Genomic DNA, 13,992 nt, shown 5'->3' on the forward strand with positions numbered 1-13,992 from the left:
GCCCAAGAGTTGGCGGTGGGTGGTGATGACTAGCTGCCTTCCCTCTAGTCTTACACTGCTAAATTAGGGACGGCTAGCACTGATAGCCCTCGAGTAGCTTTGTGCGAAATTCCAAAACAAACAAACTTCTCTCCCCCTCTTCTCTCTGAGGCAGCCAATCAGTGGATGGCTCACTGGGGTGGAGCAAACGTAATTGTAAATACAAATATTTTCTTATATTATAGATTCTCGATTATATTATAACTAATTTTTGCGAATTTCTATTTCTCAAGAGCTCTCAAAAACGTAAAGGTGTTTACGAGCATTTATATTATTTATTAGAAAGGCTCTATGCTTTAAACAGATGTTTTAATATGAAACTTTAGAATCGAGATCCTTAAGTCGGAAAGCAAAGTCCACAACTATAGGTTAAACTCATCGAAAGTGCCCTCGGCGCTCTAATGACAACTCACACACACATACACACAGAAAAGGAAGTAGGCTTTTTTGGTTTATTTATGCGGATTTAGTTTATTATACACAAAGGTACACAACGGAAATCTCATTATTAGACATTAGTAAGTTTCGTTCACTGTAAAAATAAATCACTTTAAAAAGATACTAGTACATACGAATCAATTGTTTGTAATACAAATACAGCGGTTTGTTATAGGAAAATCTTCCACAATCTAGAAAGAGATATAGAAACATCTAAACTGTCATGATTAACTAAATCGATTTTACTTCTTCAAGTCCGTTTCACGGTTGTACCTGTGGGAGAAAAAAAATTACTCATATCTTATAGTGTTAGAATATTTTAAAAAAGTAATAACACAAAATGAGTATTCAAAAGAACTGACATTACAAAGTAATTACTCTATTTTCATTTTACGGTTTATCTTAAAGGAATAAAATAAACTGAAAAATATAACAGATGTCACATTTTACACGTGAAACCAGTAGACTTTTTCAGTAGTGTAATTCCGGATAGAAAATTGCTATAATTTTCGAAAATACATGATATGGAGTGACATTTCAACAACAAAATTTTAATTAAACAATTTTAAAGTGAAACGCAGTGGAGGATCATTGTTCAATGTCTTCTCAGAATTTAATTACCTTACGTAAAGTCAGAGAATCATTTATTTCAGATAAAAAAAAATAAAACTAACTGCTTCGTTTAAAGTTCTCATAGTGAAACTAACAATAATGTAAATAAAACACAGGACTAACATATATGTAGTTCCAACTCAATGGAGTGATCGTCGTTTCCTTATGCCTGAAGCAAGCATATCAAGTAACGGTGTACTGATCTCAATCTGTAACATGAATAAAAAATGTTTAGTGGAATGTTTCTTCATGGTACATAAACATTACTTAATCGGCTGTTCACTTCTACGTTAAATTATTCTGTAAAGTAAGTCATTCAGAGACATTTTGATCTCGAGCTTTAATGAGCAAAATTTATTTTAGAAACTGTTAATATCTGATTATAGAAGATAATAAAAATATATCTGTTAGTAAGAAGTTAATTTCAAACTATCAAACACGTTATAAATTATATCCTTCAGCATTTAGGCCTGCTAGCATAACATGCTGTAAATGCCAGTTCTAGATAGTTTCATTTTCATTATAAACAGAATCGTGGTAGCTCAGTTAACTCTGCAGGTCCGTCTCATCTTTAATGTGTTTAGAGTTATATTAGTTTAGCTTCACCCGTAAAGCATGTTTCTAATTAGTTTTCTCCTCTCTGTCTTATGTATGAGGTTTTTAGTTTGTTTTCATACACAGTAGTAAATCTCTGTTTATAAAGAATCTGTGCTACTTATTGATTTTTCTGATTATTCAATTTGCTACTTATCACTGACTTATAACGGTTTTCGGGGAATATAGCTCAGCGACTAATGGTAGATTGGCCTTCAAATCATTAATAACAACTTCTATGTAGTTTTATTCTTTTTATCGTGTACAGATTTATACAAGATATTCCGTGCACTAAACAGTACTTGCTAAATAATTTCAAAAATATACATAATTCTAGTTATTGTGAGGAAAACAACCAAACAAAAACTCTACAGTAATTTGTTTCTTACTTCATCGTTCAAACCAACTGTGGCAGCGTTATCAAGTATTCTCTGTTGTAGAAGTTCCCAGAGTCGAGCCTCAGCCATAATTTTTCTGCTGAGAGTGGACATGTCAGGCTCGCCTTGTATGTCCGCAAGTGCGTCTCGTGACCTCTTCATTCCACAGCCCGTGAAAGCGTTACAGAAAGGTCTCTTTTCTGGGACTAAACGTACGCCATTATCTCTCACCTGTTTAAGATTTACATGACATGTTATAAGGAATCACTTTTTCAAAACGTTAGATACTTTCTTTTGTCGTGTTAGACCAACGTATTGGTCTGTTACTTCAGTGACTATATTTAGGAGAAGCACTTAGGGCAGATACCGTAGGGAGCAAACTCATACAACTCAAACTCTACCGATGAAAGGGACATTCATGAAATTTATTAAATTAATACCGTCAGGGGCCTTTCTGATACCGAGTTGGAACTCGTGAAATGCTCAACTATGAACAGATCTGGCTGCCCAGGAGCCAACAGCTGGAAGCCTCAAACCACCCATACCACACTATATTATTATACAAAAAATTCGGAATATTTTACTGAAGAGAAAAGTTACACTTTTTTTGTATTGTAAGATGAAACATCTCTCAAAATATATTAGTGGATTGGAAAAAAAATGCATAAATTATTGTTAGCTAAATTCTAATCAATTAGACTTTTAAATAATAGGCAAAACGTTAATTTTCAGTGAGATAACTAAATGCCTTTAACAATAAATTATCCATTCCTATATATGTACATATTGCAAGTGAGATCCAGATAGAACCCAATATATTTTTAAAAGTGTGCGTATTCTATTCGTCTTAGCCTGGCATGGCCAAGCGCGTAAGGCGTGCGACTCGTAATCCGAGGGTCGCGGGTTCGCGCCCGAGTCGCGCTAAACATGCTCGCCCTACCAGCCGTGGTGGCGTATAATGTTACGGTCAATCCCACTATTCGTTGGTAAAAGAGTAGCCCAAGAGTTGACGGTGGGTGGTGATGACTAGCTGCCTTCCCTCTAGTCTTACACTGCTAAATTAGGGACGGCTAGCACTGATAGCCCTCGAGTAGCTTTGTGCGAAATTCCAAAACAAACAAACATCTATTCGTCTTTTGATTCAGACGGCAACAATTAAAGTTAAATTTTGAAATAACAGTCTTCTGCCCGTCCTTCAAGTATAGAAGTTTCATTTCAGGAGCATTCGGTTTCTTATAGACACGATCACTGAAAATAAGATTACCGGTTTCGTTCCGTTTGGTATCACTCAAGTATCAAATGTGTATCGTCAGTTTAGTTCTATATATCTTCCACTGGTTACATTACTTTTTCCTATATACTATATAGTGAAACACGTAGAAGTTCCTTCCTAGCACGAGGCTTTAGTGGAAATAACATATAAAATGTAATTTCAGAAGTGATTGTAAAACAAATATTGTACTAGTGTCATTTTAAGGGATAACACGTTTTCTACTTTTATGTTCTTTTGACACCAATAGTATATGATTATAATTTAGAAGCATATTTGTTTTTTTGCGGCGCTTGAAATGGCACGGTACTCGTCGTACCGCCATATTTTTGATTTGAAACGTTTGAGTACCACCATTTAACAATATCAAATGTTTATGGATTGGCACGATTTTGAAATGTTCTTAACTCAATGAGAATGTATTATTATGTGTGTGTCTGAAGGGGTGTAAAGTATTCTCGTTAAATCACCTGTTATCTGTTTATGTTTGTACAGAGAGTGTTTAAATGCAAGCTGTTTTAAAACTGTTAGAGAACAGTCTCTTCTGTGTTACGTTCTCATTGTATCCTTCAGAAACTATTAGAATCATAGGGGAAAACGGACTAAGTAACTCTTCAAAATTTACTTACTCTCTCTCTCTTTCATAAAAAAAAAGCTTGAGTGCCAAGACACATTTTTCCATTTCAAACACTGTTTTTTATTAGTTTTGCAATATTAACGCTAATAACTTATAAGCGTAATTTAGGTGAAATGCTGTTTGGATCCCTTATGCACTTTTGACAAAAATGTTTTATAAGTGTCAATATAGAATTATATTCGATTTCTGCTAGTTAAGGGGCCCAGTTTGAAAATATCCAATTTTTTACAGTTGTGTGGCTTTGATGAAAATACTGTACAGATATCAGCTTGAAACTACTTTTGGAGATAATTATAGTTCTTTCTGTCACTTGAAGTTCTCAGTGGATCACCAGTAAGCTTACAGACTTATGACTCTGTAAACTGGGGCTCAGATCTCCGTAGTGGACATGGTGCAAATAACCTAGTGTGTAGTTTGAGCTGAAAGAAATAATCAAACAGCCAAGTAGGTCTGGCAAGAAATAATACATAGTGGGTAACTGTTAATAGTGAGTATTCTGTTTTTGCCATTTTTATAGTTTTGACACAAATAACATTTAGTGCCTATTTAGAAATATGCATTTTCAGTACGTGAGATGGCTCTGACACAACTACTTTGTATATATTTGCAATATAAGATATTATTTAGTTTTTTTATCCGTAAAGCGACTTTGACATCAATAGCATAGAAATCTGGTTTTATAGACAACTTGTCTCACTTAATGCTGTAGCTCTGACACAAATATTTTAGGAGTACCTTTTGAAAGACATTGGGCTTTTCTCTGTCACGTGGTTTTGACATGGTAGCTACACTAATATCATTTTAAAGATACGCGGTATTCGTCCCTCACATGACGTTAACTCAAATGATATGCAGTTGTCATTACATGGATATTTTAATATTAAATTATATGTAAATGGCATGCCACCTTATTTTAATTGGTGAAACTAACAATAAGATTGAAAACATATCAATAAGAAATGTTAAACATTGGTTTTACACATCACATACAAATACTGTTAGAACACAATAGTATTTTACGAAATGTATCAATACACAATGATGCCAGACTTTTGTTGTACAATAAGTAGCTGCATTTCTAAACGTTGAAACAATATATATTTTACGAGTTCAATTTCCCAATATACCTGCTATATTAGTCTTTCCAAAAGCAACTTAGTTTAAAACTTACCGATTTAGGTAGATACCTGCTGTTAACTGTTCTATCACCAACGACTAACAGCATAAACATGAAGAACAGCTGAAAAGTAGAAGCCATCTTGTTTGTCTGGAAAGAGAAGGGAGGTTCTTTATCACTGTAAAGCATAAATGTTTCTAAATGTTCTGCCGGTTTGTATCACTTAGTATTGTTACAGTAGAAACATGAACTTGGAATGGACCTATAGTACTGAAGATCATCACCGAACATACAATTTGTATAAGTTCACTTCTGAACAACGCAGTTTCGATACAACGCAACTAGTTCGTTGAGTTTGAAAGTAGAGATAACCTAGTTTAATACTTGTTGGACATCATGCTTTAATAGTATGTTACAAGTATTATTCTACATTTGAGTTGATTTGTGAGTCTTCATTTTTTTGCTTAACAAATAGGTTAAAAGCTGCAACACAAGTCCTTAAAAAAAATCTGTCGTTAGAGTTCATGCTGTTTGTTTTGACATGTGATTCGACTTTTTTTTCCACTTTACTTCTGTTCCATGTGACTAAACCTGGTTTGAAAATGGATAAAGATCATGGTTGCATCACACGGTTTTTGATGTAAGTTTACTTAAACGTAGAGGGGGTTCTTACTTACAAGTCCCGTACCGCGGTGCCTGCAATTAGCTGGCTTTCACAAGAGGTAACCAAAGCCATTGTGTGTCAAATCTCCTGCTGGGTACCATAATTCATTTGAGTTAAGTTAAAAATGTTATGTTCCATTATGATTCTCCAATACATACTTCAAGTGAGGCCATGAAGCCACTTAAGAAACTACCCAGGAGGTAGAGAAATAAAAGTAGTCCCCGGTTCGTTTAGAAGAATGACCAAAAATATTATTAACACTTTTCAAAAACGTAAATTTTGGTTTTTTCCATAAAATATATTTTTATAAAAAAATCTGAATTTGTAATTCTACAAAATCTTAAATATAGAAACGGTCTAGTTACAACTCTTCAGGTGAAATAAGAATAGTAAACAAAATTCTAACTTTAAACATTTATCTGAAATTATTATTTTTTAAACAAGTAAGGAATCATAACACAAGAAATATATAAACAGAAAACAGTCGATGAGCTACTAGATTATGAAGCTTTTAAGTTATTAAGTATTATCAGGCTATTAAAAGGTTTGTTTTCGCCACTTTGACACAGTGGTATGTCTGTGAACTCCCAACCCTATAAATCGAGTTTCGATACCCCTGGTGAACACAGCACGGATAGTTTATTGTGTATCTTTGTGTGTAATTCCGAATAAAAAACAGTTTTTTTTTCAATGAGGAAATATTAAATAACTCATGCTTACAATATTTATTTCCAGATCCTATATTTGTGAGGATTTATTTGTTTTGAATTTCGCGCATAGCTACACGAGGGCTACCTGCGCAAGCCGTCCCTAATTTAGCAGTATAAGACAAGAGAGAAGGCAGCTATTTATCACCACCCACCGCCAACTCTTGGGCTACTCTTTTACCAACGAATAATGTGACCATCACATTATAACGCCCTCACGACTGAAAGGATGAGCATGTTTGGTGTGACGGGGATTCGAACCCACGATCCTCGGATTACGATTCGATTTGTAAAGAAGAAGGAACAATGTTATCAAGGTCTCCAAAGCTTAGATAATTAGACAAGTAGCAACACTTGAATTGTCAGACAGCTAGCTAGTAACTAAACAATGTGGGACTTTTACCCTAGTGTCGATGATAACATTAAAATGGAATTAGTGCACTCTAGCGTGTAGCAACTTCAAAAAGTAAAAGTATTCTTTTAATTTTTTTCAATGAAAAACGTTTCTTAATTCGACGTTTCACTTTGCACATTTTTCAAGAGGCTTAAACATTAGGCCGATCGTAGTATGTGGATCAGAATAATAAGCTAATAGTACAAACTTTAAAACCAACAATAAATTTCCTTTGAAATTGAAAACATATTAACATTCAAACCAAAAACAAGTCCCATGAAAACCTTTATTAAATAACTTTCAGCTCAATTACACAGAATTTCAATGGAGGTTAAACGAAATTTAAAAAATCAAAAATCGAGTGAATTAATTAATTCAATAAGATAGTTAATGTAATTATAACAAGATCTTAGAAAGGAGATAAAAACGGTCTTCAACATACCCAACAAGAGTCTATACATAGCACAAGTGATAGAAGATCTAAGTGATTTGAGACAATACACGAGAGTAGATGAAAACTCAAATTCTGTACATAAGAAGCACATGAAACATGTTTTATAGAAATTAGAAAAGACTAGTACATTAGTCAACAATTAAATAACTGGTTACACTGTAGTAAAAGCAAAGCATCAGAACCTTGTAATTTGACAAAGTACAAATCCTATAAATAATGTCTATTTATTCTGCCTCAAACTGCAATTTCTATACTTTTTCGATGTTTTGTTTGGATTATTTCGTCATACAACACTTATAAACACACAATCAGGAAGAAAAATTATAGTTTTCTTCAGTCCTTGAAGAAATTAAGCCATAAAGCAAGTCATCGAAACTGTCGTTCATTATGAGACGAAGGATTACCACACCTTCTTCAAATTTAATAACGTTGACTGACTTGGAAACAAAGTTTAATTTTCAATCCAGTGACTTAATGTATTGCCAAAATGATAAATTACGTATGAATGGAACTTTATTTAACTCATTAACTAATTAATGTTTTCCTAATCCATCTAGTGAGTACTGCCTTAAATACAGCCATGCACACAAACACACTCCTATAGATGCCGATGGTGTAATCTACCTTGAGAAACAATGTTTACGAATTATATTAACAACATTAACCCAGCATATACTTCACTACTGATGATGAATAAAATCTTTCCGTAAATTGTTGAGTGTCGCAAATTCTAATCTCCTGGCACTAAACATCCGCGCTCTTTCCTCTGTGGGGCCATTATAATGTGACGGTCAATCCCACCATTCGTTGGTAAAAGAGTAGCCCAAGATTTGGTGGTGGGTGGTAATGACTAGTTGCCTTCTCTCTTGTCTTATATTGCTAAATTAGGGACGGCAGTGCAGATAGCCCTTGTGTAGCTTTTCGCAAAATTAAAAACAAACAAATAAGTTGTTGAATGTTCATATGGAGGAAAAGGTCTCTTGCACCTGACCCTCCTGGGTATCTAAAATCCAAAATACCCAAATACCCACAAAGAAGAAGCGAAGCGAATGTTCATATCACCAGGAAGTCAACTAGATTTTACACCTGTCTATATTGTAAATACAAATGCTATGAATAGTGTTTGGGGTGAAATCCGTAAACCATCCACAGCAAAATCTGTGGGTTATAAAGTAAAAATCGGGTTTCGATACTAGCGATGGATAGGGGCACAGATATCCCATTGTGTAGTTTGCGCTTAACAAGAAACAAATGATCGCCGCCAAAGATAAATATTTATAACTGCAATATGTTCATTGCTACGAACAACAATTACAATTTAAATTTGTATTTGTTAAATCGTGCATAGCCTGAAGATGACCTACTCTTAGGGTTGGTACGTCACAGTTTAACTGCTTAAAATAAATTCAACAAATCTCCTTATGTGATCTTAGTAGTTGAAACAATAGAATTTAATGTTTGTTTGTTTGAATTTCGCGCAAAGCTACTCGAGGGTTATCTGCGCTAGTCGTCTCTAATTTAGCAGTGTAAGACAGCTAGTCTTACGAACGTCTTAACACGCTTGGCCAAGCCGGCCCAATAGAATTTAATGACATTGTTATAGATTACCTCGCGAGGATTACAATATAGATTATAAACAATATTTTCAAAATATATATGCAAAAACGGCTCGTTTGGGTTTAGAAAATATTTTTTATATGTAAAATATTTTCTCAACCCAAACGAGCCGTTTTTGCATATATATTTCTCTACAAGTGGGTTTTCTCGACATCACTGATTAATATTTTCAAAAGTACATACCTCAGTATAAAAGAATAAGATAAAAATGAAATTCCATTTTTTTATTTATTTAAAATATATTTTATTACAACTGGAAACTAACAAACCAAAATCTGAAAAGGAAAGCCAAAGTTTAGAAGGGCCGTTCTCTATATATTCCTCAAAGAAGGATGTATGCCTTATATATATATATTTATAAAAGACACGTAGAATTTTAACTCTTTCATAGAAGTGAAAGGGTGATAAAACTGTGCTAAAACATGTTTATCAATAAAATGTGTTGTTACAATACCCTTTCCACCTAAGTAGTTCTTACAAGTTCCATATAGCAGTTTGTTTGTTTTTCTTAGAGAAATGCCACATTGGACTATTTGCTGTGCCCACCAGGTGTTTATGGGTCCCGGATTTTAGTGTTGTAAAGAAATAATGAATGGAATCGGAAGTTATATACACCAAATATTTTTTATGGTACTACGACTTCTAAGTAATGTTATGAGTTTATATTATGTTTGCGTATTCAGAGAAAACTCCAACATAGGAACTATGGCTGTGTGTTTCTATTGTCCTTCCCATTTATTCTTCACGTTTATCTTCATCAAATGTTCCGAGTATCCGTTCATAAGGAGGGTTGTAGTGACGGAATTTTCTTCCTTCTCAACACCTCTCGGTATTACTAATCTTTTTTTTTTTCTTCTGGGAACTATGCAGTACATGAAGTCTGCCTTTGCTGTGGGATGGTTTTATCTGTGGTCGAGGTATTTAACTTGTTACTGTGGATTCTTTGTACACTCTCGTAAATTGTCTATCTTGGTAACCATCGCCACAAGGGATGGACGTTTGTTATATTCTTGTATTTCTATTGGAATTTTCGCGGGAAGTTACATGTTTATGTGGTTTATGAATTATTTAATTTTATCTATATAGTATACTAGATTTACGAATGTCTTGTCAACATACCTTAGCTAAATTTTGGGGCGTAAAATGGTTAACTTCAAAATGTTCCATAAAGATGTAACTGAACACTGAGTGTACAGGAATCACAGCAAAATACTCTCGTTGTTAGCGCACACCAAGCCACTTAAAGACCAAATAAAAAAGTCTTATTTACATCGCTAAAGAAACCAAAAGACCGCAAAAGTTATAAATCAGGAACATTATAGACATAGCGGAATCGGAAATACCGACCTGTTTACAATAACTTATTATACCAGAAGAGAAAAATACACTTTCTTTTAGAATAATAAGATATTAGCCACATAGGAGAATAAGAAAATTTCCACATCCATCTAATTGAAGAAATAAAAATTATCCGAACTTCAAAATAAATATTATTTAACAGAGTTTGAAGTTTTCAGAGAGTTTCGAGGGTTCCACATTTTGCGACAGTGAAGTAATTGCTAGGCCTTCTAATCTATTCAGTTAGCAAGTAATAAAAAAATTACAAAATGATGTTTTCGGCTAGTTTCGAGACTTTTGGAGTCTGGAATTGTATACAGCAAAGCAACAAAGACAGTCCACAATTTATACAGCCAGCAAACAATTAAAATTGATGTTTGAACTATTCTCTAGGCGACTAGAGACTGGAACCTTAGAAAGTGAAGAAACTAACATAATCAGTGTTCTTATACCTAATGAGTTAACTTAACGTTTTCAACTGGTATCGAGGCTACCGGGGTCTTGCACTTTTGAAATGAAAACATTAGCAAAACCCTTAAAGTGCATGGAATATCTTATACTCGTACCGTTTGAGACTCAGCTCGCCAGCTCCAAAATCTAAAGCTTTACTCCAGAACCAATCCATGCCAACAAGTAAGTAAGGAAAACCAATGCATCATTTAGTTTCGAGGTTATAAGGATTTGAAACATTAGACGAGTAATTATGAATTTTGAATTTTCATATTGAGATCAACTAAAGGCGTAAGATATTTTAAGCTAATTTCAATAACAGAATGATTCTTGTATTTCACATTAAACTAATTAAAATAATCTTATTTTTTGAAGAAAAAGGGAAAAAAATGCAACTGAGAACATTAATATTTTCGGAAGTGTCTATACTAACGCAACCTGGCTCTGAAACTATGAACAAGAAAGAAATTAAAGAGTTTTAATCTCCAAACCGCTGAAACTAAATAGAATTGAAGTTTTCTGCTCTTGCTCACAGTACTAGGAAACGAAGTTTTAACACTAAAGTCGTTATTATAGTTTGAATTTTTCAAACAAGTAACAACTAATGTGAATTGAATATTCAATTGTTGCTTATCGCAAACGTACAGAGAATATTTCAGAGAGGGGCTGTACAGTTTTTGTCCGAATGAGGTTATGGGTAAAAAAAAAGGTGTTATATTACCAGTTTTTCCAGAAGGAAAGTAAAAATTATCTGAATCACCATATTTCTGCTTTTAATTTTGCCCGAACTATAGTTGAAAATTTGTTCGAATGGCTATATGTATTGCAAGCTAAGGGAGATTGCCCCATCCCTCCTTGGCATGGCCAAGCGTGTTAAGACGTGCGACTCGTAATCTGAGGGTCACGGGTTCGCATTCCCGTCGCGCCAAACATGCTCGCCCTTTCAGCCGTGGGAACGTTATAATGTGACGGTCAATCTCACTATTCGTTGGTAAAAGAGTAGCCCAAGAGTTGGCGGTGGGTGGTGATGACTAGCTGCCTTCCCTCTAGTCTTACACTACTAAATTAGGAACGGCTAGCACAGATAGCCCTCGAGTAGCTTTGTGCGAAATTCAAAGATAAACAAACAAACAATCACAGTAACAGAAAACGTAAATTTAACATTAAAGTAGTTATTTTTAGCTGAATTTTCCAAACAAGTAAAACCTAATGTGAACTAAAGTTTTCAAGTAATTTCCATGCCACCACTTTCAAACTTTAAATAGAAAAGTATCAATAAAACTTAATTTACATGAAAGATAACTTAAGTTTATGATGGATGCCGAGACTTGAAAGAAAAATGAAACTTTAAAAGGTAATTACGGTTTTAAAGACAACTAGCAGCTAAAAATAATTGAAGATTTAAACTAGTTTGACATTATAAAATATCGAAAGTTTTAACAGTATATTAAGCAAAATAAGTTGAAGTTTCAGAAAGCTTAGAATTAATTTATACTAAAGTTTTTGTTGGTGTTCTTTTTAGCGCAAAACTACGAAATAAGCTACTTGTGCTCGGGTCACCGCAGGGAATCGAGATTTACTTTTGTAAGTTTGTAAGCTTACCGCTGATCCACTAAGAGGCCTGATGTTCCTATCAATTTTTAATGTTTCCAAGCGTTGCAGCTTTAAAGAGGTATTAACTTGATTTAAAAAAAAACATTTTGGAAAACTGCATGTTTTAACTAGTGTTTGAGACACCTTACACTACAGACCTTTTGAAATAATGCGAATTTTTATATACTTCAGCAAGGTAAACAAAACATGAATTATTCAGTTGGTCTTGGTACTGCTATAATTTCGAAATTTAGACAGCAAAGTAATAAAAATACCCGAATTTATTCACAAAATAAACTGACAAAACTATACAGTTTTCAGCTCGTCTTGATGTCACAAATGTCTGTAATGTTCAGAAAACTATAGCTACGAATGAAAACTAACGTTTCCAATTATTCATAGCACCACTAGGACTTTGAATTATAAAGTGATAAAAATAATGCAAATTTGTAGACAAGTGGCAGTTACTGCTAAATGAATTTTTCTAATGGTTTTGTTGCAACCAAGCTATAACTTTAAACTGTGAAACAGTTATTACAATCTAAAGTTCAAAACAACTGAAATTATATGAATTTTTTAGAGCTGGTAAATATGATAGTCTAACATTTTTAAACAGTTGCTAACGGCAATGATATTTTTAAAAAGATATCAACCTACACCTTTACTGAACTTTATTAGGTACTTGTATCTAACAAAATGAGGTGTAAACAACTAACAAAATGTGGAATTATGAGTCAGTTAAAATTACCTAAACGTTTTTAATACATTAAAGTTTTTCACGGTTTTCAGATAATGAAATTATGACAATTATTATGATTCCAAATTTCGAGGAAAATAACGGATTGCCAAATGTTTCAAAGTTAGTTATGTTTGATGTTACCGTCAAATAGCAATAAAAGTATTTCAACTTGTTTTCAGTTTGCTAAGATCTTTCCATTGTTGGATCCATGACTTTCGAAAATAGTAACGTTAGGTTTATAGATGTTATAACGAAACACTGAATGGAATTGGTTAACGATAAAGTACTTCATTGCTGTACTCTTTCATTCATATAGAGTGAAGCATTTGTGGCTAGTTCTAGAGACTTATGATTTAGAAAATGGTATCTAAAAGTAATGGCTAAAGAACACAGATCTGTAAACTTTCACATGTAATTCACACAGTACTATTTAACAAAACTTTGTGAACTCTTCTTACCTGCCACACCAAGTGAACGAATAACTTTAAAGGACTTCAAGAAGCTTCGAAGGAATCTTATATCAAGTACTCCTAACAGCCATTTTATAGGTTCCACGGACCAGTCGTAGATGGTCACGTGACCGCCCTCTCACGCCTACAATGTTCAGACTTTGGTATCGAATGTGTTCAGTGATTCGCTCTCTCTGTCACATACAGACAGACAGGCAAAAATAAAGAATGTTTTAAGTGATTATTGTCGACTTTGTTTGTGCTCTGTTTGTTCATCAAGGTGACGTAGGAAAAACATTTTTCTTAAACGTAAAATATTTTAGACCTGATTAGTGTCTAGTTTTGCTTAGCTACGTATGAAGTATCATAGCAATCACATCTTTTAATCAATCAGTGTCAATAAAGTAATAGTAAAGAAAACATTCTATGGATACATTAAACCATAAACATTCAAGTTCTCACACAAGATGTTAATTCAAATGCAAATCAAAATGTTCAGCTTG

General features: G+C 33.8%; 1 protein-coding gene across 2 annotated transcripts; it reads right to left on the minus strand.

The window, feature by feature from the left end:
• Positions 1–485: 485 nt before the first annotated feature.
• Positions 486–13,630, minus strand: LOC143254159 (uncharacterized). 2 transcript variants are annotated; one of them, XM_076508967.1, is made up of 5 exons: positions 13,499–13,630; positions 5,139–5,234; positions 2,073–2,291; positions 1,213–1,298; positions 486–750 (listed from the first exon to the last, which is right to left on the minus strand). In XM_076508967.1, the coding sequence occupies exons 2-4, from the start codon at positions 5,223–5,225 to the stop codon at positions 1,230–1,232; spliced, it is 375 nt and encodes a 124-aa protein (XP_076365082.1). In that variant the 5' UTR covers positions 5,226–5,234; positions 13,499–13,630; the 3' UTR covers positions 486–750; positions 1,213–1,229. The 2 variants fall into 2 exon arrangements, with proteins under 2 accessions (XP_076365082.1, XP_076365085.1); XM_076508970.1 differs by lacking the exon at positions 1,213–1,298.
• Positions 13,631–13,992: the final 362 nt, after the last annotated feature.

The sequence above is a fragment of the Tachypleus tridentatus genome, chromosome 1 (genome assembly GCF_004210375.1).
Source record: "Tachypleus tridentatus isolate NWPU-2018 chromosome 1, ASM421037v1, whole genome shotgun sequence".
NCBI lineage: Eukaryota > Metazoa > Arthropoda > Merostomata > Xiphosura > Limulidae > Tachypleus > Tachypleus tridentatus.